A 27,047-nucleotide genomic window follows, 5' to 3' on the forward strand; every position below is an offset into this window, starting at 1 on the left:
TTTTGGGAAACTGTTTTTATAGCCAATCATGGCACCCACCTGTTCCCAATTAGCCTGCACACCTGTGGGATGTTCCAAATAAGTGTTTGATGAGCATTCCTCAAATTTATCAGTATTTATTGCCACCTTTCCCAACTTCTTTGTCACGTGTTGCTGGCATCAAATTCTAAAGTTAATGATTATTTGCAAAAAAAATTTTTTTTATCAGTTTGAACATCAAATATGTTGTCTTTGTAGCATATTCAACTGAATATGGGTTGACAATTTTTTTGCAAATCATTGTATTCTGTTTATATTTACATCTAACACAATTTCCCAACTCATATGGAAACAGGGTTTGTAGTAGACAAAACGGTACATGTACTATAGAAAAGTGCTATTAAAATCAATCTATTGTTGTTATTGTTATTACTACCGGTAAACAGAAGGGGTGAATTTAGACGTTCAAACCACAACACCAGCAGTAAGTGAACTTGTCCAAAAGATGGCGCCACAGCACAAATAATAACACACCTTTTCAGTGTGTCTCTTAGTGTTTTATGAAAACTATTTGTTGAACACAAAACAAATTAGCCGCACCGTTTTACAAGCCGCAGAGTGCAAAGCGTAGGAAAAAAAGGAGCGGCTTATGGTCCTACGGTGTTTATCCGATGTATTCTTGTAATTTGATGAATCCGTCAGGCAAGGACGGCTAGATCCCGCACACTCACCGTGCACTTCCTGTTGTACCTGCAGACAGATGGTGTTGAGTGAGCGCTGCCTGCACTACAGGTAGGGGGCGGCAGCACCCAGCAAAGTAGGCGTCATGCCCGTGGAGGGTGGAAGCAGCTCCGCCTCAGCTGCTCGCCACCCCAAGCAAAAGCGCAAGGCTCACAGTCTGTCCATTCGACGCACCAACAGCACGGAGGAGAGACCGGCTGGCAGCCAGAGAGGAGACATGCTGGAGACGCAGGTAAGGAGGACAACTCTGCATGAACTGTAACTAACTTGCAGAGAGGAGACATGCTGGAGACGCAGGTAAGGAGGACAACTCTGCATGAACTGTAACTAACTTGCAGAGAGGAGACATGCTGGAGACGCAGGTAAGGAGGACAACTCTGCATGAACTGTAACTAACCTGCAGAGAGGAGACATGCTGGAGACGCAGGTAAGGAGGACAACTCTGCATGAACTGTAACTAACCTGCAGAGAGGAGACATGCTGGAGACGCAGGTAAGGAGGACAACTCTGCATGAACTGTAACTAACTTGCAGAGAGGAGACATGCTGGAGACGCAGGTAAGGAGGACAACTCTGCATGAACTGTAACTAACCTGCAGAGAGGAGACATGCTGGAGACGCATGTAAGGAGGACAACTCTGCATGCATGTACTGTATGTAGTAAAGCTGCAGAAACATCTACACAACTTGAAAGGAGACTCCTGGCTGGGTTAGCAACAGAGTTGTCATGTTCCATCTTGTAATGTCCACTGTTTATGTTCCATCTGCACTGACAGAAAAAGTACCACCTAATAAGGAAATAAACGTATAAACACCAATGTAAACGTTAACAAACATGAGTGTGGACCAATAGCTTGCTAAGGTCTGTAAACACAAGCCTTCTCAGCAGGGATGCACAATAATTCCTTCTTTATATACTGTATTTTCATTTCAAAACGTAAGAAAGGGGCAAACCATGGTGAATGTGACTGTAGATGTGACATGAAGACCACGGTCACGCTAACATCATGTTCATATGTCAGTCAAGCTGAGGGATGGCCATTATCTACAGTGGAAACAAGACTAGTACCAAGTCACTACTTGATGATGGCCATCATCTGCAGTGGAAACAAGACAAGTACCAAGTCACTACTTGATGATGGCCATCATCTACAGTGGAAACAAGACTAGTACCAAGTCACTACTTGATGATGGCCATCATCTACAGTGGAAACAAGACTAGTACCAAGTCACTACTTGATGATGACCATCATCTACAGTGGAAACAAGACTAGTACCAAGTCACTACTTGATGATGGCCATCATCTGCAGTGGAAACAAGACTAGTACTAAGTCACTACTTGATGATGGCCATCATCTACAGTGGAAACAAGACTAGTACCAAGTCACTACTTGATGATGGCCATCATCTGCAGTGGAAACAAGACTAGTACCAAGTCACTACTTGATGATGGCCATCATCTGCAGTGGAAACAAGACAAGTACCAAGTCACTACTTGATGATGGCCATCATCTACAGTGGAAACAAGACAAGTACCAAGTCACTACTTGATGATGGCCATCATCTGCAGTGGAAACAAGACTAGTACCAAGTCACTACTTGATGATGGCCATCATCTACAGTGGAAACAAGACTAGTACTAAGTCACTACTTGATGATGGCCATCATCTACAGTGGAAACAAGACTAGTACCAAGTCACTACTTGATGATGGCCATCATCTACAGTGGAAACAAGACAAGTACCAAGTCACTACTTGATGATGGCCATCATCTACAGTGGAAACAAGACTAGTACCAAGTCACTACTTGATGATGGCCATCATCTACAGTGGAAACAAGACTAGTACCAAGTCACTACTTGATGATGGCCATCATCTACAGTGGAAACAAGACTAGTACCAAGTCACTACTTGATGATGGCCATCATCTACAGTGGAAACAAGACTAGTACCAAGTCACTACTTGATGATGGCCATCATCTACAGTGGAAACAAGACTAGTACCAAGTCACTTATTGATTATGGCCATCATCTGCAGTGGAAACAAGACTAGTACCAAGTCACTACTTGATGATGGCCATCATCTACAGTGGAAACAAGACTAGTACCAAGTCACTACTTGATGATGGCCATCATCTACAGTGGAAACAAGACTAGTACCAAGTCACTACTTGATGATGGCCATCATCTACAGTGGAAACAAGACTAGTACCAAGTCACTACTTGATGATGGCCATCATCTACAGTGGAAACAAGACAAGTACCAAGTCACTACTTGATGATGGTCATCATCTACAGTGGAAACAAGACAAGTACCAAGTCACTACTTGATGATGGCCATCATCTACAGTGGAAACAAGACTAGTACCAAGTCACTACTTGATGATGGCCATCATCTACAGTGGAAACAAGACTAGTACCAAGTCACTACTTGATGATGGCCATCATCTACAGTGGAAACAAGACTAGTACCAAGTCACTACTTGATGATGGCCATCATCTACAGTGGAAACAAGACAAGTACCAAGTCACTACTTGATGATGGCCATCATCTACAGTGGAAACAAGACAAGTACCAAGTCACTACTTGATGATGGCCATCATCTACAGTGGAAACAAGACAAGTACCAAGTCACTACTTGATGATGGCCATCATCTACAGTGGAAACAAGACTAGTACCAAGTCACTACTTGATGATGGCCATCATCTACAGTGGAAACAAGACTAGTACCAAGTCACTACTTGATGATGGCCATCATCTACAGTGGAAACAAGACTAGTACCAAGTCACTACTTGATGATGGCCATCATCTACAGTGGAAACAAGACTAGTACCAAGTCACTACTTGATGATGGCCATCATCTACAGTGGAAACAAGACAAGTACCAAGTCACTACTTGATGATGGTCATCATCTACAGTGGAAACAAGACAAGTACCAAGTCACTACTTGATGATGGCCATCATCTACAGTGGAAACAAGACTAGTACCAAGTCACAAGTTGATGATGGCCATCATCTGCAGTGGAAACAATCTTTGTAAACATCAGCGCTTTTTATGCTCTTAACTGAGGTCACACCCCCCCGACCCCCAGCATGCTACCCCACTATTGGAGAAGGACTGGTTTGTACTGGGAGGTCAGTTTGGAAGGTCCTGTGAGGTCGGAGGTTTGATGCTGCATGACCTCCATCACTGGGGAGTGTTCATTCTTTATTGTGGTGGTTTCAGAAGAGGGCGCTGTCACATATACCCAAATATTTGTATCTTATATTGCATATTATTGTAAAGTTGAGCAACTTGAGACAATATTTGTATCTTATATTGCATATTATTGTAGAGTTTAGCAACTTGAGACAATCGTTGATGAACATTCAGAAGTAACATGACTCCCTTCACTCATCATTTTAGCAGTTTTATGCACTCAGATGTAAAAAGTCTAAAATGTATGAATCCAATCACATTTAGATGTTTATTTGAAAACTCAAATTCCTACAAAAAAGTTGACTTCAATAACAAAAAAACTTACACTTGTGCAACGTTTGGAAAAAATGGGCGTAGAATTTTGGTTGGCTCTGCCGTGTTTTATTTTGAAGCTGCTGTATTTTGCACTGAACAGGAAGTGCTTTGTGTCTTGGAGGTGAGGATTGGAGCCTGGACTGTTTTGAAAGCAGGGACATGACTTTAAAATGCAGATGAAGAGAAGAGGAGAGCCGTGCTAGGCTAGTTGCAAGGTGACGTGGTGAAAGAAGAACATGCTTGCTACTCTTCTACAGAAGTCCAACTGGGACCTTCTGAGAAGAGGAAATAAGCAAACAGAATATTGGAGAGAAAATGATATCAGCCATAAATGTAAAAATGTACATCATGGATGTGACACATCTCTTTGACCACGATTTTTTGGACATTCCTTGTTTTTTTTATCCACGATCGTACCGATCTATCAGCTGTCGGACGATGTGATTGCCATTGTCAATTCATTCAATGTATTTCTGATGCCCTTATTTATTTGAAGTCCCTCGGCTGACAAACAGCTAGCAGCCAATGATGTGTCTCCATACACAGTGTGGAGCCGCTCATCAACTCCATCATGGCAAATAAAGTTGAAGTATGAGTGGAGGACAAGACTGAACATATTACACACAGAGGAGGAGAATACTTTATAAAATGTTACAGGAAGTTGCACTAAATACGTTTAAAACATGACAGTTAACACATATGATCGGTATTGGTATTCACCAAAAAAAAAGGAGCTGACACAGGTCAGCAGCCAAAGGAGGAGCTCAATGTTCCAGAACCCAGCTGGTGAATGAAAGAAATACTTACATCTTATTTTATTCTGTGCTTGTCCTCACTTTTAACCTGTGATGTGCCTCTGACACAAATGAACCATGGACCAGGACTTTAACACAAATGAACCATGGACCAGGACTTTAACACAAATGAACCATGGACCAGGACTTTAATACAAATGAACCATGGACCAGGACTTTAACACAAATGAACCATGGACCAGGACTTTAACACAAATGAACCATGGACCAGGACTTTAACACAAATGAACCATGGACCAGGACTTTAACACAAATGAACCATGGACCAGGACTTTAACACAAATGAACCATGGACCAGGACTTTAACACAAATGAACCATGGACCAGGACTTTAACACAAATGAACCATGGACCAGGACTTTAACACAAATGAACCATGGACCAGGACTTTAACACAAATGAACCATGGACCAGGACTTTAACACAAATGAACCATGGACCAGGACTTTAACACAAATGAACCATGGACCAGGACTTTAACACAAATGAACCATGGACCAGGACTTTAACACAAATGAACCATGGACCAGGACTTTAACACAAATGAACCATGGACCAGGACTTTAACACAAATGAACCATGGACCAGGACTTTAACACAAATGAACCATGGACCAGGACTTTAACACAAATGAACCATGGACCAGGACTTTAACAGAAATGAACCATGGACCAGGACTTTAATACAAATGAACCATGGACCAGGACTTTAACACAAATGAACCATGGACCAGGACTTTAACACAAATGAACCATGGACCAGGACTTTAATACAAATGAACCATGGACCAGGACTTTAATACAAATGAACCATGGACCAGGACTAGATCTACTTCTAGTTTGTGGTCTGAAGAACATGAAGTTGAGCAAGGTCTACTGGAAGCTAGTTGATCATACTTCATGACAGATAATGGTATCAGTGTAGCTAGTCGTGTACGTACAAGTTCTTCTCCACTGGAGCTCAGCTTGCACTGACCCTCATCAAACTTTAATATTAGTTCTTTCTCACCATGCTAGTTGAGTCCATCTCCATAGTCCATCTCACAATGCCCTTTCACCCGCTGGCATTACGAGCCTAAATATTCCTGAGAGTTTAGGTTTAGAACTAAGCAGCTTAAAACACAATGGCTGCCTGTTGGTTTCTCTTCTCTTTCTCACTGCTGTGTGGTGCTGCCAGAACCCTTAGAGGACTAAGATGTTCCACACACTAAATGTACTCTTCCTTACTGCCGTGTCGTGCCGACTGAACCCTTCAAGGACTAACATCGCCGTGACAAACTGTGGCTTTTTGACCCGTTGCCAGAAGAAAGAGCGACAGTGAAGTATTTGGTTTCCTTGTCCTCTTAACAGTTGGCTGCAGAAAGGAAATAGGACTCAGCTCTTTATTAGAGCTGTCAAATGCAGACTTTGCATGCCACTGCTGGTCAGCACTTACAAGGTTGACCCCGCTGTTAAGTTATTAAGTCACCTGAACTGGACTAGGAGCACTAATACAGTTAATCAAGGGCAATAATTCTCAATGCTTACGAGAGGCAAGAACACGTCTCGTTTATTTTATGCTGACTCATGAATACATGGAAATAAAAGTGCCAAAAGGAGCCCTGATGTCATTGCAACCATAAAACCAACTAACAAACATGCAAAAGGTGCCAACTGTGTATTCAGGAGTATTAGTGATATTGTTATTTGAAGTCCCTCTGTATGATGCATCGTATAACTCCTGCATCCTGTAAAACATAGACATGTATCACCTTCTATGAGGGAAGCATATGTAAAAGTGCTCTAGCTCCTGCATGCAGGTGTACCTAATCAGTTAAAGGAGCCCAGTTGGCTGCTTTGGCAACTAAATCCCACATTTGAAGGCTTGGTGTTTGAAGAAGACACAACTATTTTTTTTGTTTGAAGAATAACATCTCTTTGTGTTGTTCTGCAGGACTCCAAGCTGCCGCACTCCCTGCGTAACAATCTTCTAGATCTTTTTGGTCAGATTGAACGGGAGTTTGAGAATCTCTACATTGAAAACATTGAACGTGAGTAAACCCTCTTGTGGATGTGATCCGAGAGCTCAGTCCTGGTCACAGAAGCCCTTCTGTTGGGAACATTCTTCATTGATCCTGGGTGTTGATTGACCAGAGTGAGATCAGCGTTTGCCTCTGCTCTCTGCTAACTTTACAGTACGGCGGGAAATCGAGTCTCTGAATGAACGCCTGACTGGCGACGGGCAGAATCTTGAAGGAGGAGACTCCTCCAAGGGGGTCCTGAAAACCAAAGGTCTCGTACCACTTCTCATGTTGTTGTGCTGGTCTGATCTCCTTCAGGGGAACAGCCTTCTTTAAATGTGCTTATCATTCACTGTGGAAAACACACGTCTTTCTTCTTTTTATGCATATTCACTTTTATTTACGTTATATACGGCAAGTACGGGTGGCTAACAATTCATCTGTTGTGCCCAAAGGGCCTCTAAAAATACACAAAAACATCAACAATACTCCATTTTCATGTCCTGACCTGTTTATGGACCAGACATTCACAATATTATTATTATAAGCGCTAACGGTGAGGAATTACTTTTATCACCTGATGCCTCTATTGACATAGTGAGCTGCTGCATCGCCTCTGAGTAGGTGAAAGCTAATTTTCGATTATAAATCATGCAGGTTGTGGCCATAAGCTGAGAAGTTGGTCAACTTTGACTTCAACTTAGAGCCCAAGATGGCAAGAAAGACCCTTGTTTGCGTTTTTTTTTTAACTGTGTGAGGATTCTGATGAATTGTTTGACTTTATCCCAGTGAGAGCAGACGTTGTACAGTAAGTAGTTGTTTTACTATGTTTGTAGGTTGTATTTCTTGTTTAGCTATTTGCTGACTCTGCTTATCAGTCAGCTTCTAAAACCTGTGGCTCATCATATATATATGTGTATATATATTTTTATATATATATACATATATATATATATAGATATATATATATATATATATATGTATGTGTGTATATGTATACACACAGTGGGTCAAAAAAGTATTTAGTCAGCCAGCGATTGTGCAAGTTCTCCCACTTCAAATGATGACAGAGGTCTGTCATTTTCATCATAGGTACACTTCAACTGTGACAGACAGAATGTGGAAAAAAAAATCCAAGAATTCACATTGTAGGAATTTTAAAGAATTTATTTGTAAATGATGGTGGAAAATAAGTATTTGGTCAACCATTCAAAGCTCTCACTGACGGAATGAGGTTTTGGCTCAAAATCTCAGGATACATGGCCCCATTCATTCTTTCCTTAACACGGATCAATCGTCCTGTCCCCTTAGCAGAAAAACAGCCCCAAAGCATGATGTTTCCACCCCCATGCTTCACAGTAGTTATGGTGTTCTTGGGATGCAACTCAGTATTCTTCTTCCTCCAAACACCACCAGTTGAGTTGATACCAAAATGGATACATGGATGATACAGCAGAGGATTGGGAGAATGTCATGTGGTCAGATCAAACCAAAATAGAACTTTTTGGTATAAACTCAACTGGTGGTGTTTGGAGGAAGAAGTATTCTGTCTCTCACAGTTGAAGTGTACCTATGATGAAAACTACAGACCTCTGTCATCATTTTAAATGGCAGAACTTGCACAATTGGTGGCTGACTAAATACTTTTTGCCCCAATGTATATGCACACATATACGTATGCTAGTGTATATATATATATATATATATATATATATATATATATATATTTGTATAAAAAGGTGTGTCCTTTAATGTGATGCTTCTCTCCCACAGCCAGCCACAGCACCAGCCAGCTGTCCCAGAAGCTGAAGACCACCTACAAAGCCTCCACCAGCAAGGTACTGGACTAGTATGTTTTGCGATCCAGGTAGTGGGTGTGTCAATATTTGCAAAGGCTTTGATCAGGTGACTGTCAAACAGTGCAAGGACATCCATCTTGTGCAAGGTCTATTTGTCTTTAATAAGCATTGACTTGCACTTGACAGTCGCTATATTTAGCAACAATGGCACACCTGCCATGACTGAAGAGGTGAAGCGTGCAGCTACGAGGAGAAGAACCATGGCTAATGTGCCGTGGTGGCTCTTCATCACATTTTCACTGCAGGCTGACCTTGGCTCAGCACCTCAGTCTCAGTACTTTACATTTGATAGCATCACTTACATTTAGCCTCTACTCAATCCCAAGTGTCTCAAAGGGCTGCACAACATCCTCTCCTGGTCTCACCCCACATCCAGACAAGGAAACCATTCCAAAGTGTGAGCTAGGAAAACCAATAAACCTGGGGAAGGGGTCGCAGATGTGACAACCCCCTCCTGCCTCCTGTGGTTCTGTTACTGACGTGTTGGCATAATAGAAATGTGAAAGTCCAGTCCATGGGAAAGCCCGTAGAGGGTCTTGGGTCTAAGGCAGGTCTACTCAACTGACATGTTGCAGACAGCTCCAGGTGAGTCTCCCAGGAAGTGGGTCAGGAGACATTTGAGTTTTGTTGCTAAGGGTAATGTCTGTTACCTCTTCAAAATGAGAGAGATTATTGGGAGAACATGTGTGTGTGTATATTTGTAGCTGCATTTATAGAACCTAGTAGACCATAGTTCCCAGACCCTGGAAGAACTTGGTGTCCCTCCCTGCTCTTGACTGTGTTGACACTTTGAGGAAACATTTGGAAGACTTCTCTTTTTAGTTAACTATCATTGTTATCCTATTTATGATGCTGTTGTTTTAATTGAATTGTTGTGTTCACTTCGGTTTTGTACAGTGCTTTGATTTGATCTGGGAAAAGCACTTTACAAATAAAATGTACTTACTTACTAGTTGGAGTTGCGACATCTTGTCTTTATTCTCCTTTCTAATGAGCTCCATTTTATTAAGAAAACATTTCATTCTCTATGATTAAAATAATTACTTTTGGCACTTAAAATATGAATTTTATGTCCAGTTTACACATTTGTTATACTTCAGTTATTATTAAATGTTTCCAAAAACTCATCTAGATGAAGACATGGAGTGGAAAATAAGTCATTATTAACCAGATCCACTCCACGTCCATTGCACCGGTCACCCAGGGGGGGGTCGTCCCCACATCTGCGGTCCCCTCCAAGGTTTGTCATTTTTAGCCCATTGGGTTGAGTTTTTCCTTGCCTTGAGTGGGATCTGAGCCGAGGATGTCGTTGTGGCTTGTGCAGCCCTTTGAGACACCCGTGATTTAGGGCTACATAAGTAAACATTGATTGATCATTGAGATGACGTTCTTTGTTGATGTTTAGTCCCTCCAGTTGAAAAATAGAGACAAGTTCAACTCAGCTCTAAGATGTCTTCTCAGTGGTGACCTGCATGGGGCAACAACTCACTTATGCTAAATGGTTTGTATCTGTGACCACACCTGGAGTGGTACCCAGACTGTGACATCATAGGTCACATAGATAGATAGATATATGAGTTGGGAAATTGTGTTAGATGTAAATATAAACAGAATACAATGATTTGCAAATCCTTTTCAAGCCATATTCAGTTGAATATGCTACAGAGATAACATATTTCATGTTCAAACTCATAAACTTAATTTTTTTTGCAAATAATAATTAACTTAGAATTTCATGGATGCAACACGTGCCAAAGTAGTTGGGAAAGGGCATGTTCACCACTGTGATACATCACATTTTCTTTTAACAACACTCAATAAACGTTTGGGAACTGAGGAAACTAATTGTTGAAGCTTTGAAAGTGGAATTCTTTCCCATTCTTGTTTTATGTAGAGCTTCAGTCCTTCAACAGCCCGGGTCTCCGCTGTCCTATTTTACGTTTCATAATGCACCACACATTTTCCATGGGAGACAGGTCTGAATTGCAGGGGGTCAGGAAAGTACCCGCACTCTTTTACTACGAAGCCACGCTGTTGTAACACGTGCTGAATGTGGCTTGGCATTGTCTTGCTGAAATAAGCAGGGGCGTCCATTAAAAAGACGGCACTAAGATGGCAGCATATGTTGTTCCAAAAGCTGTATGTACCTTTCAGCATTAATGGTGCCTTCACAGATGTGTAAGTTACCCATGCCATTACAGATGCTGGTTTTTGAACTTTGTGTCGATAACAGTCTGGATGGTTCACTTCCTTTTTGGTCCGGATGACACAATGTCGAATATTTCCAAAAACAATTTGAAATGTGGACTCGTCAGACCACAGAACACTTTTCCACTTTGCATCAGTCCATCTTAGATGATCTCGGGCCCAGAGAAGCCGGCGGCGTTTCTGGATGTTGTTGATAAATGGTTTTTGCTTTGCATAGTAGAGTTTTAACTTGCACTTACAGATGTAGCGACCAACTGTATTTAGTGACATTGGTTTTCTGAAGTGTTCCTGAGCCCATGTGGTGATATCCTTTAGAGATTGATGTCGGTTTTTGATATAGTGCTGTCTGAGGGATGGAATATCACAGTCATTCAATGTTGGTTTCCGGCCATGCTGCTTACGTGGAGTGATTTCTCCAGATTCTCTGAACCTTTTGATGATATTATGGAGCGTAGATGTTGAAATCCCTAAATTTCTTGCAATTGCACTTTGAGAAAGGTTGTTCTTAAACTGTTTGACTATTTGCTCATGCAGTTGTGGACAAAGGGGTGTACCTCGCCCCATCCTTTCTTGTGAAAGACTGAGCATTTTGTTTTTATAGCCAATCATGGCACCCACCTGTTCCCAATTAGCCTGCACACCTGTGGGATGTTCCAAATAAGTGTTTGATGAGCAGCGCCCCCCGCGACCCCGAAAGCGGTAGGAAATGGATGGATGGATGGATGAGCATTCCTCAACTTTATCAGTATTTATTGCCACCTTTCGAAACTTCTTTGTCACGTGTTGCTGGCATCAAATTCTAAAGTTAATGATCAATTGAAAAAAAAAAAAAAGTTTGAGTTTGAACATGAAATATGTTGTCTTTGTAGCATATTCAACTGAATATGGCTTGAAAGGGATTTGCAAATCATTGTATTCTGTTTATATTTACATCTAACACCATTTCCCAACTCATATGGAAACGGGGTTTGTAGATAGATAGTACTTTATTGATTCCTTCAGTAGAGTTCCTTCAGGAAAATTAAAATTCACATTCGCACACTGAAGGCATGGAAGGCGCTAACTCACCTGAGCCATCAGGAGCAAGGGTGAAGAATCTGATCTGTGTTTTATTTCAACATTCTTATGATAAAGTTGAAGTTTATGTACAACATGTGCTTATAACACAGCAGTGCTGTCAAGGGATTCAAAAGTAGAAATTAATTATTTCATTTATTAAATCACTTTTGACGGAATTTAATTTAAATTCATGACATTGTGGTAGAGCAAAACATGTACCTTAAACCAAAAAAGTGATTCATAGTTTTGAACAGATGCAGTCTTAGCAAATAAAACTCAAGTCAACATGAAGTTAACACATCAAAGACAGGAAGAACACTTTGAGATATAAAAAGACAATTATTTAAATGCTTCTGATGATGTACAATAAATATAACAGAATCACAGTGCTGTAAAATGAAAGTTGAAAATATTGATGAGCACAAATAATGCTTCAGTAGCCTCATTACCATCATTATTATGTTTGATTTGTCAAATAACTTGGATGAAATAGGCTAACTTTGACCCCGGGACACACTTTCATGTGATGTGTTGAAAGATGAGACTGACACACCTGGCATGGAGAACTGATCGGTGCACCAATCTCTCTGGAAGACCAGCACTTTACTACCTCAACCTTTATTTCTACAGCCCTGAATCCCAAGTGTCTCAAAGGGCTGCACAACATTCACAAGAACAACAAGCTGCTCGGTTGGTGGGGAAATGTTGACGCCAAATAGCATACAAAGTAAAGATGCAGAAGCAGAAATAAGTCAATATTGTTAATTATATAATAGAAGATTAACTGTTTCATAAGTCTCAGGATCTTCTCACAGAACACATGATGATGATGGTGATGATGATGATGTTGATGATGATGTTCCTTTTCAATGTGTCGCCAATCATCCTTCCTCATTTTCGGATACAGGCTAGCATTCTTAAAGTGGACTCGGCTGAAGATAGATGGACGCTGACCCCATTTTTCTCCTCGGTCTTCCCGCTCAGATTGTGTCCAGCTTCAAGGCCACCACAGGGTCCAGGGCGGTGTGCCAGCTGCAGAAGGAGTATGTCGGCCATCGTGATGGCATCTGGGACCTCAGTGTGACCAGGACTCAGCCAGTCGTTCTGGGGACCGCATCAGCAGGTGCACCACATTACTACACACACACATATATATATATATATATATATATATATATATATATATATATATGTATATGTATGTATGTATGTATGTATGTATAAGGAAAAGGGATTGGTTAGTTGATGCATCACGACTGTGACGTAGTTGACAGAAATGCGTCCATATATTAATTTCTAAATGATGAAGTAACACAGATGTTTGTAAATGTGCAACAGTTGCAGACATACTTGCTCACATATGACAACATGTGTGGTTTATTAACTGCAGCCTTTTATTAAATACAACACATGAGTAGAAAGACCAGCTCGTCTAGTCAAACCCACTCCGATAAAACTTGTCGTATAATTTAAGTGCTAGAATTGTGAAAATGTAATAATCAACCATAGTGTTCAATGTAAATATAAGATTATTCAAACTATACAGCAAATAGAACATGCTGAGGTGTAAATAATAAAAATAAAGCAATACTGCGGAATGTGCTTTGTTTGATAAAACAGTGTTTAAACATGTCAGCGGTAAATGTATATTTCAAGATTAAATAAGTAAAACAATGCACTTCATCTCCTAATATAATGATGTCAAACATTAAATGTCACTGGAGGACATTCTTACCTACTATTTACTTTCTATCTCCTGCTCCGTGACTTTGATCTGGTGATGAAGTGTGAGCCTTGAATGGATGACTTGTGCCCATCATTTGACCTTGTGAGCCTTGAATGGATGACTTGTGTTCATCATTTGACCTTGTGAGCCTTGAATGGATGACTTGTGTTCATCATTTGACCTTGTGAGCCTTGAATGGATGACTTGTGTTCATCATTTGACCTTGTGAGCCTTGAATGGAAGACTTGTGTTCATCATTTGACCTTGTGAGCCTTGAATGGATGACTTGTGTTCATCATTTGACCTTGTGAGCCTTGAATGGAAGACTTGTGCCCATCATTTGACCTTGTGAGCCTTGAATGGATGACTTGTGTTCATCATTTGACTTTGTGAGCCTTGAATGGATGACTTGTGGCCATCATTTGACCTTGTGAGCCTTGAATGGATGACTTGTGGCCATCATTTGACCTTGTGAGCCTTGAATGGATGACTCGTGGCCATCATTTGAACAGTTGTGGATCAGTCTAAGTAGCAATAACTTCCCAGATCATTCGGCCCTGCTGTGGAGTATCGAGACTGGAAAGTGTCTGCTGAAGTATGCTGGCCATGCAGGATCAGGTAGACTCCATCCTTTGTTCTTCACCCTCCTATGCAACAGTGACTTTGTAGTATAGTTGTCTCACTTTCCTTCATCCCTCCACAGTCAACTCCATCAAGTTCCATCCCACGGAGCAGATGGCCCTGACAGGTGAGAACTTCCATACTTTGCTTTGTGCTTCTTGCTCATCTCCATGTGGGGCTTGGTTGATGTGTGCAGCCTCTGGGGACCAGACGGCTCACATCTGGCGCTACATGGTGCAGCTCCCGGCCCCCCCGCCTCCAGCAGATGTCAGTGTGAGTCCTTCACTTCTCTCCACCTGGAACATGCTGGAAGCCTTGTGGAATGACTGTGTGCGCACCTTCAGGCCCCGTGTGAGGAAGACCAGGATTCCTCCGACAGAGAAGAGGGCGACGTGGACGGCGAGGGCCCGTGCGAGGTCCCCACCATCCGGGTTGCTACGGCAACACTGAAAAGCCACCAGGGTGTGGTCATCGCCGCTGATTGGCTGGTGGGCGGCAGACAGGTGGTGAGCGCCTCTTGGGATCGTGCTGCCAACCTGTATGAGGTGGAGACGTCTGAGCTGGTGCACACGCTCACTGGTAAATAAACACACCCGCTCACTGGTAAATAATCACACCCACTCACTGGTAAATAAACACACCACTTCACAGCATTTCACCACGCCAAAGTCAAACTTCATGAACATGACCTTTTCCTTGGAAAAGTACAAAGATAACCAGAATGTAAACTTGTATGTAGTCAAGACTAGCAGGACTCACAAGTCAGACAGCAGACTGATGTATTCATGTGCTCATCAGTACTCACAAGTCAGACAGCAGACTGATGTATTCATGTGCTCATCAGTACTCACAAGTCAGACAGCAGACTGATGTATTCATGTGCTCATCAGTACTCACAAGTCAGACAGCAGACTGATGTATTCATGTGCTCATCAGTACTCACAAGTCAGACAGCAGACTGATGTATTCATGTGCTCATCAGTACTCACAAGTCAGACAGCAGACTGATGTATTCATGTGCTCATCAGTACTCACAAGTCAGACAGCAGACTGATGTATTCATGTGCTCATCAGTACTCACAAGTCAGACAGCAGACTGATGTATTCATGTGCTCATCAGTACTCACAAGTCAGACAGCAGACTGATGTATTCATTGGCTCATCAGTGCAGGTAAACAGTACACTTAAGTGCAGAGCAGTCACATTAATACAAGTATACTTCCTGACTAAAGAGGTATAAACTGAAGCTAAAAGTGTATTATGTCTACCCTTTCACATTCACTTTGTTCGTGTGAAGTAGAGAAAAGACAAGTAAACATCCATCTTGAGATAAAGAAACACAAGAAAGGACTCTAGAGTCTGTGTCAAAATCATAGCACTTGAACAAATGTGGTGGTGGTGGTGGTGGTGGTGAGAAATGTGCCTAGAAAAAAAACATCCTCTTGTGACATCACTGAGTTAACGCCGCCATGAAGTCACATGTTCTTCTGGACATTCACGCTGCGTTAACGCCGCCATGAAGTCACATGTTCTTCTGGACATTCACGCTGCGTTAACGCCGCCATGAAGTCACATGTTCCTCTGGACATTGACACTGAACAGCTTGGCCAGTAAGTGGAGCAGGAGGGCGGAGGTAAACACGGAAGTATCACGGTTAATACGGGTAGAGGGTGGAGGACTTCAGTGCGATCTCTGGTACTTCTGCACCAATCTGTGTTGGCGTCGTCTTCACAACTTGTTTGGAAAAACTTTTTGCCATCGTTATCTTACAGTTTACAGCAATGTGTGAATGCTCCTCTACAACATCTTCAGCATCAAACTCCTAAACATCACCTTAGATGCTTAATAACATTACCTCCAACTACCTGACTTTTATTGGAGGCCCCACCTGACACATTTAAAATCAGTAGGCTTTACTTTGGACACCTGTATTAGCTCATGCTAACACCTTCATTATGTCATTTTTCAGCAGACTGTATTAGCTCATGCTAACACCTTCATTATGTCATTTTTCAGCGGACTGTATTAGCTCATGCTAACACCTTCATTATGTCATTTTTCAGCAGACTGTATTAGCTCATGCTAACACCTTCATTATGTCATTTTTCAGCAGACTGTATTAGCTCATGCTAACACCTTCATTATGTCATTTTTCAGCAGACTGTATTAGCTCATGCTAACACCTTCATTATGTCACATTTCAGCAGAATGGAGTTTTGTGATAGGATAACAGTTTCATTGTTAAAAGTCCAACACGCTGATTATGCCTCTTATCACCAAAAGTTCAGGAACTTTAGGGTTCCTGGAACCCTTTGTTCTGCTTGAATTGCTATTGCGACATCCGGTGGACACATGTAGAACAGCAGCTTTTTTCATTGAAACATTGCAGCTCATTTTTATACTTGGCAAACTCATTTTGTGGCCCTACGTTTGACACCCGGCCCTACACCGTCTACGCTCAACCAGAAGTCTGGGACAGGGTTTTATTTGCAGTCCAGAACATGGTACTCAGGGAGATTAGTAACTTGAGTTGGGATGTCGGCACACAAGGATCATTTCCAACATTCCTTGTTGTTGTTGTTGTTGTTGTTGCAATGATGACTCCTGACACATTTATCATGCATTTTGAATGTTATTTTGTACGGACAGGCTCTAATAGTTATTGAGTTGTGTTTTAGGTACAATTCTCTTCTTGTGCTAATAACAGGAATGCATGGTCCATATACCACGGTGTCCTCTGGTGGTGATTGTCACACAGGAAGTGGGTTTGTATGAGATGATGATGCTGAGCTTCTTCCTGTATTTACTGAAATAATTGATGTTTCAAATAGTCCCGCGTGATTCGACACCATCGGACAGACCAATAGTCTCTCTTTCCACTAGCTGAGTAATAATAGTTTCTAACTGCAGAATTGACTTAGCCACTACTCTTTTCAGCTGTTTTTTCTACTCAATGGATACGTTTTAAATGCAGCAAAGTAGAATACTTGAAATAAAAAAGTCCACTCACAGGAACTTGAGTGAACACAATGTTGTACTTAAATAATGGAGAATGGATGTGACCCCCCACGGTTCCTTTGTTGCAGGCCACGACCAGGAACTTACCCACTGCTGCACACACCCCACCCAGCGACTGGTTGTTACCTCCTCCAGGGACACCACCTTCAGACTGTGGGACTTCAGAGATCCATCAATCCACTCTGTCAATGTCTTCCAGGGACACACCGAGTAAGTCCCAGCCTCCAGTTCACTGCTGCAGTCTTTGTTTTGTCCACAGAGTGGCGCTGTAGCCATGGCTGTGTTCGTCACTGACTTGTGTTCCACACCTCCAGTGACACATTTGCAAAGTCTTCCATTCATTACCGAGTCCTCCTCTTCTGCTCATAGTGATGCTGAGTTGCTGTGGCTACTTTGAAACATCCACAGATGACATGATCTAGTTGGCCATGACGCATGTATGTAAATGTCATGGATGTGGTGGGAGGGACAACAACATCAAAACTAAAATCATACAGTAGTAACTAAACTTACCAGCTCAATTGGTTCCACCCTGGAGTTTGTCATTCAAAACAACCTTATCTCAGATCAGTGCCGACCAATCAAATGACTCCAAGTCATTCAGTTTTAACACATAACTTGCCTTTTTTGAATGAAAAAGTAATATTTGGAGAATAATATTGTGTGAGAAACAATACAACATAATATATTACAAACAACTACTGTAGTTTTATGAAATATTGTGATTGTCACACTGTGGTAGGCGGGCGCCATCTAGTGGTCCACCACATCATCTCTTCATTAAAGGCCTACAGACTACACGCAGTCTGATAGTTTATATATCAATGATGAAATATTAACATTGCAACACATGACAATACGGCCTTTTTAGTTTAAGAAATTGCAATTTTAAATTTCGTGTCAAGTATCCTGTTGAAAACGTCGGTCTGATGACGGGTGCGCGTGACGTCTCGGATTGTAGCGGACATTTTATTCCAGCCCGATCTCAGCTATAACTTGTCTGCTTTAATTTCATAATTCCACAGTATTCTGGACATCTGTGTTGCTGAATCTTTTGCAATCTATTCAATTAATAATGGAGACGTCAAAGAAGAAAGATGTAGGTGGGAAGCGGTGTATTGCGGCCGCCTGTAGCAACACAAACACAGCCGGTGTTTCTTCGTTTACATTCCCTAAAGATGACCGTGAAGCTTTAATATGGAACAGAGTGGTCAAGCGAACATGGTTCCCTACCGCATTTCAACCAGCAGGTTTCGGTGAGAAAACTGTGGTAATAAGTCGGCTCTTACCGGAGACATGAGCGGAGCTTGCGTTGTTCCTCCTGCAACTGTCAAAGAGGCAGCTGCGACTGTCTTGCCTCCTCTGTGGCCTCCCTCAGAGACACAGGCGGTCACCACACCCGTAGCCACACCCCTCCGACTTTCAGGTACGACTATATAATCTCGCTAAAACACTAGTAACACAATAAGCAGATAAGGGATTTTCCAGAATTATCCTCGTAAATGTGGTTAATAACATCTGAATCGCTCCCACTGCCCTCTTTTTTTTTTTTTCTAGTCCTTCACTCTTACTTTCATCCTCGCTGAAATTAATGGGGAAATTGTCGCTTTCTCCGTCCGAATCGCTCTCGCTGCTGGTGGCCATGATTGTAAACAATGTGAGGAGCTCCACAACCCGTGACATCACGCGCACATCGTCTGCTACTTCCGGTAAAGGCAAGGCTTTTTTATTAGCGACCAAAAGTTGCGATGTTTATGGTGGATGTTCTCTACTAAATCCTTTCAGCAAAAATATGACAATATCGTGAAATGATGAAGTATGACACATAGAATGGAGCTGCTTTCCCCGTTTAAATAAGAACATCTCATTTCAGTAGGACTTTAAAACTTCAGTCAATTCCTTCTTTGTAACAATAGCACAAGTCAATGTGTTGTTTTGCTGGCACAATGTTGCATTCTCCTCTTTCAACTTCTTCACAGACAATCTTCATTTCTTCTCTCAACTTTGTAAATTCCATCCTATCATTACGATATTGATCATCTGCAACATCTTCTTGTACACCATTGATCCTCTCTTCTTGGAGAGTGTCTTACTTCTATTGTTTAGTGGAGTTCCTACGAACTCTTGAGTCCACTTCCACCCCTTGACCAACTCTTGTCGTGTCGGTGCTGGTAGTTTCTGCGGCAAGCGGCGGCTCTACGGGTTTAGTCTTTTTCTTTCACGTATTTTGCACCGTGTCAGCCTTACTTGTGTGGTCAGAAGCCTTGAAAATATGTTAGCTTTGGGTTGCCAGGCAATTGCTCCGAGCTAGCAGTTAGCTATTTGGCCCCCGGCTTTTCGGCACTTTCCGTTTTCTTATTTTAACAAGCCTGTGCCTCCCGCGGGGCAGAGTTGAAGTGGAATATGTTAGCAAGCTGTCCTGTGGCTGTGATCTCAATCAGTAGTCGGGGATAATACAGTTTTCTGGTCAAAAGTTTTGTGTCAGGAGCAGAGCTCTTCTAGTTGACTTCTTCTTTCGGCGTGTCTATCCCAGCACCATGTCAATAAGACTATATGTAGCTAGATCTTTATTGTCATTGCACAAGTACAACAACACTTTGTTTTCAGCACAAACCCATTGAAGATGGAGACAAACAAACAGTGTGCAGGGTTACAGAACAGGAACGCTGATGGGTCGCCACAAGGCGCCCCGTAAAAGATGGGAAAAAGGTCCACGCTTGGGAAGGATGAGGCTAAGGGGGCCCAGTCTGGAGTGGGATCAAACCTCCAAAGCAAAGCACATATACATTTTACAACATACATCTCCAGACTTGCAACAGAGGGGAGGGAGTGGGGGCCACGGTGACTGGCTGCAGCTCTTCAGCTCGTCTCCCTTAAGGGATTCGCGTCAAGGGCGTTGGGTGGAGGGTGGTGTATATTTTTGTGGATGCATGTGTGTGTGTGTGTGTAAGCCTGCCACCTGTCTCTGCTCCACCGCCTTGGTGTCGTGCAGCCGCTAGTCAGTCCCAAGTCAACAACAACAGGTGTGTGTCCATGAGAGACAAGAAGTTGACTTTCTCAGCAAGAACGAAGTTTGCCACAAGTTGGATTGTGTGAAGACAAAAATGAAATGTATTAATGTGTTGAAGTGTGATGATGCCTGTCTCAGCTGTCAAGTCTAATGCTTCGTTGAAAAAAAAAGTCTGCTGGTCACTTTGGGCCAAATCATGTTGGTAGAAGACATGTCTTCTGATATGACCCTGTGGGGTTTTTGAAGACTTTCACCAGTCTTCTGACATGACCCTGTGGGGTTTTAGAAGACTTTCACCAGTCTTCTGACATGACCCTGTGGGGTTTTAGAAGACTTTCACCAGTCTTCTGACATGACCCTGTGGGGTTTTAGAAGACTTTCACCAGTCTTCTGACATGACCCTGTGGGGTTTTTGAAGACTTTCACCAGTTTTCTGACATGACCCTGTGGGGTTTTAGAAGACTTTCACCAGTCTTCTGACATGACCCTGTGGGGTTTTAGAAGACTTTCACCAGTCTTCTGACATGACCCTGTGGGGTTTTAGAAGACTTTCACCAGTCTTCTGACATGACCCTGTGGGGTTTTAGAAGACTTTCACCAGTCTTCTGACATGACCCTGTGGGGTTTTAGAAGACTTTCACCAGTCTTCTGACATGACCCTGTGGGGTTTTAGAAGACTTTCACCAGTCTTCTGACATGACCCTGTGGGGTTTTAGAATACTTTCACCAGTCTTCTGACATGACCCTGTGGGGTTTTAGAAGACTTTCACCAGTCTTCTGACATGACCCTGTGGGGTTTTAGAAGACTTTCACCAGTCTTCTGACATGACCCTGTGGGGTTTTAGAAGACTTTCACCAGTCTTCTGACATGACCCTGTGGGGTTTTTGAAGACTTTCACCAGTCTTCTGACATGACCCTGTGGGGTTTTTGAAGACTTTCACCAGTCTTCTGACATGACCCTGTGGGGTTTTTGAAGACTTTCACCAGTCTTCTGACATGACCCTGTGGGGTTTTTGAAGACTTTCACCAGTCTTCTGACATGACCCTGTGGGGTTTTTGAAGACTTTCACCAGTCTTCTGACATGACCCTGTGGGGTTTTACAAGACTTTCACCAGTCTTCTGACATGACCCTGTGGGGTTTTTGAAGACTTTCACCAGTCTTCTGACATGACCCTGTGGGGTTTTTGAAGACTTTCACCAGTCTTCTGACATGACCCTGTGGGGTTTTTGAAGACTTTCACCAGTCTTCTGACATGACCCTGTGGGGTTTTAGAAGACTTTCACCAGTCTTCTGACATGACCCTGTGGGGTTTTAGAAGACTTTCACCAGTCTTCTGACATGACCCTGTGGGGTTTTAGAAGACTTTCACCAGTCTTCTGACATGACCCTGCGGGGTTTTTGAAGGCTCCCAAGAAGCATTTGACTGAAGTCCAGGTTTCCTTTGCAGCACGGTGACGTCAGCAGTTTTCACAGTGGGTGACAATGTGGTTTCTGGGAGTGATGATCGCACAGTCAAGGTGTGGGATCTGAAGAACATGAGGTCACCCATAGCAACCATTCGCACAGACTCTGCTGTCAACAGGTAAGTGGAAGTCCACATCAGTTATAGTTCCATGACCTGTTTGAAGGTGGCTCATTGTGTTACATCAGACCAGAGACCTGTCTTGCTTCACAACAACTTTATGGATTAGAATGTTTTCACTCTTTTGGGAGGATTAGTATTGATTACTGATCACTAGGACACTTGGTGTAACTGACGATAAATAACTTAGAGGATGTAACTTTTGAGGAGGAACTATTTTTCTGTGGTGTTGCTTCTTTATTTGTGAATATTCCAAGATGATTTTCGGATCCTACCTTTGTCTTTTTTTATGCACCTGAAATGAATGTGACAGCCTGTCATATTTACTATTATTATTTAAATATATACTCATAGCCAGGTCATTTGTCCAGGATCCTCATGGTCTGGACCAAGTAGTCTATACTAGTAGTCTATAAAAGTAGTCTATACAGGTAGTCTATACAAGTAGTCTATACAGGAAGTCTATAAAAGTAGTCTATACAAGCAGTCTAAAAAGGTAATAAATACAAGTAGTCCATACTAGTAGTCTATACAAGTAGTCCACACAGGTAGTTTATACAAGCAGTCTATACAGGTAATAAATACAAGTAGTCCATACTAGTAGTCTATACAGGTAGTCCACACAGGTAGTCTATACAAGCAGTCTATACAGGTAGTCTATACTAGTAGTCTATACAAGTAGTCCACACAGGTAGTCTATACAAGCAGTCTATACAGGTAGTAAATACAAGTAGTCCATACTAGTAGTCTATACAGGTAGTCCACACAGGTAGTCTATACAGGTAGTCTATACAGGTAGTCTATTCAAGTAGTCCGTACATGTGGACTGATGGCAGTGGCTCTATGAAGTGATGAATACACCACAGTTGATGAAATAATTAATAGTCTTAATGTTTTTCTCTACTCAGTTTCCTGTTCTCTACTCAGATGAATAGTCATGTATGATATATACGTCAATAATCATCCCCATGAAGAAGACTTGTCTGCTGTGTTTCAGGATCAGTGTGTCCACCAACCAAAGGATCATCGCACTGCCACATGACAATCGACAAGTGCGACTCTTTGACATGAGTGGAGCCAGACTGGCACGCCTGCCTCGCAGTAACAGGATGGTAAGTCAGCCTTGTTGATACAGACCATATCACTAGTGTCTTACAGACCATATCACTAGTGTCTTACAGACCATATCACTGGTGTCCTACAGACCATATCACTGGTGTCTTACAGACCATATCACTAGTGTCTTACAGACCATATCACTGGTGTCCTACAGACCATATCACTGGTGTCCTACAGACCATATCACTAGTGTCTTACAGACCATATCACTAGTGTCTTACAGACCATATCACTGGTGTCCTACAGACCATATCACTAGTGTCTTACAGACCATATCACTAGTGTCTTACAGACCATATCACTGGTGTCCTACAGACCATATCACTGGTGTCCTACAGACCATATCACTAGTGTCTTACAGACCATATCACTGGTGTCCTACAGACCATATCACTGGTGTCCTACAGACCATATCACTAGTGTCTTACTGACCATATCACTGGTGTCCTACAGACCATATCACAGGTGTCATACAGACCATATCACTAGTGTCTTACAGACCATATCACTAGTGTCTTACTGACCATATCACTGGTGTCATACAGACCATATCACTGGTGTCTTACAGACCATATCACTAGTGTCTTACTGACCATATCACTGGTGTCCTACAGACCATATCACTAGTGTCTTACAGACCATATCACTGGTGTCATACAGACCATATCACTGGTGTCTTACAGACCATATCACTAGTGTCTTACAGACCATATCACTGGTGTCATACAGACCATATCACTGGTGTCTTACAGACCATATCACAGGTGTCATACAGACCATATCACTAGTGTCTTACAGACCATATCACTAGTGTCTTACAGACCATATCACTGGTGTCATACAGACCATATCACTGGTGTCTTACAGACCATATCACTAGTGTCTTACAGACCATATCACTGGTGTCCTACAGACCATATCACTAGTGTCTTACAGACCATATCACTAGTGTCTTACTGACCATATCACTGGTGTCCTACAGACCATATCACAGGTGTCATACAGACCATATCACTAGTGTCTTACAGACCATATCACTAGTGTCTTACTGACCATATCACTGGTGTCCTACAGACCATATCACTGGTGTCTTACAGACCATATCACTGGTGTCTTACTGACCATATCACTGGTGTCCTACAGACCATATCACTAGTGTCTTACAGACCATATCACTGGTGTCCTACAGACCATATCACTACTGTCTTACGACCATATCACTGGTGTCCTACAGACCATATCACTGGTGTCTTACAGACCATATCACTAGTGTCTTACAGACCATATCACTGGTGTCTTACTGACCATATCACTGGTGTCCTATAGACCATATCACTGGTGTCTTACAGACCATATCACTGGTGTCCTACAGACCATATCACTGGTGTCTTACTGACCATATCACTGGTGTCTTACAGACCATATCACTGGTGTCCTACAGACCATATCACTGGTGTCTTACTGACCATATCACTGGTGTCCTACAGACCATATTACTGGTGTCTTACAGACCATATCACTGGTGTCCTACAGACCATATCACTGGTGTCTTACTGACCATATCACTGGTGTCTTACTGACCATATCACTGGTGTCCTACAGACCATATCACTAGTGTCTTACAGACCATATCACTGGTGTCCTACAGACCATATCACTGGTGTCTTACAGACCATATCACTGGTGTCTTACTGACCATATCACTGGTGTCTTACTGACCATATCACTGGTGTCTTACTGACCATATCACTGGTGTCCTACAGACCATATCACTAGTGTCTTACAGACCATATCACTGGTGTCCTACAGACCATATCACTGGTGTCTTACTGACCATATCACTGGTGTCCTACAGACCATATCACTGGTGTCTTACAGACCATATCACTGGTGTCTTACTGACCATATCACTGGTGTCTTACTGACCATATCACTGGTGTCTTACAGACCATATCACTGGTGTCCTACAGACCATATCACTAGTGTCTTACAGACCATATCACTGGTGTCCTACAGACCATATCACTGGTGTCTTACAGACCATATCACTGGTGTCCTACAGACCATATCACTGGTGTCTTACTGACCATATCACTGGTGTCTTACAGACCATATCACTGGTGTCCTACAGACCATATCACTAGTGTCTTACAGACCATATCACTGGTGTCCTACAGACCATATCACTGGTGTCTTACTGACCATATCACTGGTGTCCTACAGACCATATCACTAGTGTCTTACAGACCATATCACTGGTGTCCTACAGACCATATCACTGGTGTCTTACTGACCATATCACTGGTGTCTTACAGACCATATCACTGGTGTCCTACAGACCATATCACTAGTGTCTTACAGACCATATCACTGGTGTCCTACAGACCATATCACTGGTGTCTTACTGACCATATCACTGGTGTCCTACAGACCATATCACTAGTGTCTTACAGACCATATCACTGATGTCCTACAGACCATATCACTAGTGTCTTACAGACCATATCACTGGTGTCCTACAGACCATATCACTGGTGTCTTACTGACCATATCACTGGTGTCCTACAGACCATATCACTAGTGTCTTACAGACCATATCACTGGTGTCCTACAGACCATATCACTGGTGTCTTACTGACCATATCACTGGTGTCCTACAGACCATATCACTAGTGTCTTACAGACCATATCACTAGTGTCTTACAGACCATATCACTGGTGTCTTACTGACCATATCACTGGTGTCTTACAGACCATATCACTGGTGTCCTACAGACCATATCACTAGTGTCTTACAGACCATATCACTAGTGTCTTACAGACCATATCACTGGTGTCCTACAGACCATATCACTGGTGTCTTACTGACCATATCACTGGTGTCCTACAGACCATATCACTAGTGTCTTACAGACCATATCACTGGTGTCCTACAGACCATATCACTAGTGTCTTACAGACCATATCACTAGTGTCTTACAGACCATATCACTGGTGTCCTACAGACCATATCACTAGTGTCTTACAGACCATATCACTAGTGTCTTACAGACCATATCACTGGTGTCCTACAGACCATATCACTAGTATCCATACAGACCATATCACTAGTGTCTTACAGACCATATCACTGGTGTCCTACAGACCATATCACTAGTATCCATACAGACCATATCACTAGTATCCAAACAATAGGCTGATCAGTGTCTATGACATCATGTGAAGTATCCAAACAATAGGCTGATCAGTGTCTCTGACATGAGAAGGTGACACACTATTGACAGTCAAAGTGCAAGAAGAGTGAGAATGTGTGAGATGTTTGAGTCTGCAGGAAGTAAGGACATAACCTGACTGCAGGGCCACAGGCGCATGGTGTGTTGCACCGCCTGGAACGAGGAGAACCAAAGCTGCAACCTGTTCACCTGTGGCTTCGACCGCCAAGCCATCGGCTGGAACATCAACATCACGGCTCTGCTGCAGGAGAAGTGAAGAAGAAGATTCTAGATGTTGACCAGTGGTCTTCAAGGTGTGACGCAGACGTCTACTGTACATGCTATCATTGTCTTCTTCTGCACATCCACTGGCTACTTCCTGTCCTAGTCAAGTGCCAGTTACTGGCTACTTCCTGTCATATTCAAGTGCCAGTTACTGGCTACTTCCTGTCATATTCAAGTGCCAGTTACTGGCTACTTCCTGTCATATTCAAGTGCCAGTCACTGGCTACTTCCTGTCATATTCAAGTGCCAGTTACTGGCTACTTCCTGTTGTTGTCAGGTGCCAGTTACTGGCT

At 42.5% G+C, this 27,047-nt stretch overlaps 1 protein-coding gene across 5 annotated transcripts in view; it reads left to right on the forward strand.

Annotated features, from left to right (window-relative positions):
* The window catches only part of LOC133569785 (WD repeat-containing protein 37-like), a 37,127-nt gene that overhangs the window by 8,086 nt on the left and 1,994 nt on the right, over positions 1 to 27,047 (forward strand). For 2 of the 5 annotated variants that reach the window (XM_061922404.1, XM_061922405.1), the window contains exons 2-14: positions 736 to 952; positions 6,986 to 7,082; positions 7,228 to 7,323; positions 8,826 to 8,890; positions 13,163 to 13,301; positions 14,451 to 14,522; positions 14,608 to 14,652; positions 14,722 to 14,798; positions 14,870 to 15,104; positions 17,612 to 17,753; positions 22,004 to 22,138; positions 23,136 to 23,250; positions 26,615 to 27,047. The exon at positions 26,615 to 27,047 is cut by the window's right edge and continues 1,994 nt beyond it. In XM_061922404.1, the coding sequence (XP_061778388.1) occupies positions 806 to 952; positions 6,986 to 7,082; positions 7,228 to 7,323; positions 8,826 to 8,890; positions 13,163 to 13,301; positions 14,451 to 14,522; positions 14,608 to 14,652; positions 14,722 to 14,798; positions 14,870 to 15,104; positions 17,612 to 17,753; positions 22,004 to 22,138; positions 23,136 to 23,250; positions 26,615 to 26,746 (1,497 nt within the window). In that variant the 5' untranslated portion in view covers positions 736 to 805 and the 3' untranslated portion in view covers positions 26,747 to 27,047. Of the gene's footprint in view, positions 1 to 735; positions 953 to 1,231; positions 1,278 to 6,985; positions 7,083 to 7,227; positions 7,324 to 8,825; positions 8,891 to 13,162; positions 13,302 to 14,450; positions 14,523 to 14,607; positions 14,653 to 14,721; positions 14,799 to 14,869; positions 15,105 to 17,611; positions 17,754 to 22,003; positions 22,139 to 23,135; positions 23,251 to 26,614 lie in introns of those variants that run through there. The other 3 variants (XM_061922403.1, XM_061922406.1, XM_061922407.1) reach the window with 3 other exon arrangements.

The sequence above is a fragment of the Nerophis ophidion genome, linkage group LG15 (genome assembly GCF_033978795.1).
Source record: "Nerophis ophidion isolate RoL-2023_Sa linkage group LG15, RoL_Noph_v1.0, whole genome shotgun sequence".
NCBI classification, from domain to species: Eukaryota; Metazoa; Chordata; class Actinopteri; order Syngnathiformes; family Syngnathidae; genus Nerophis; species Nerophis ophidion.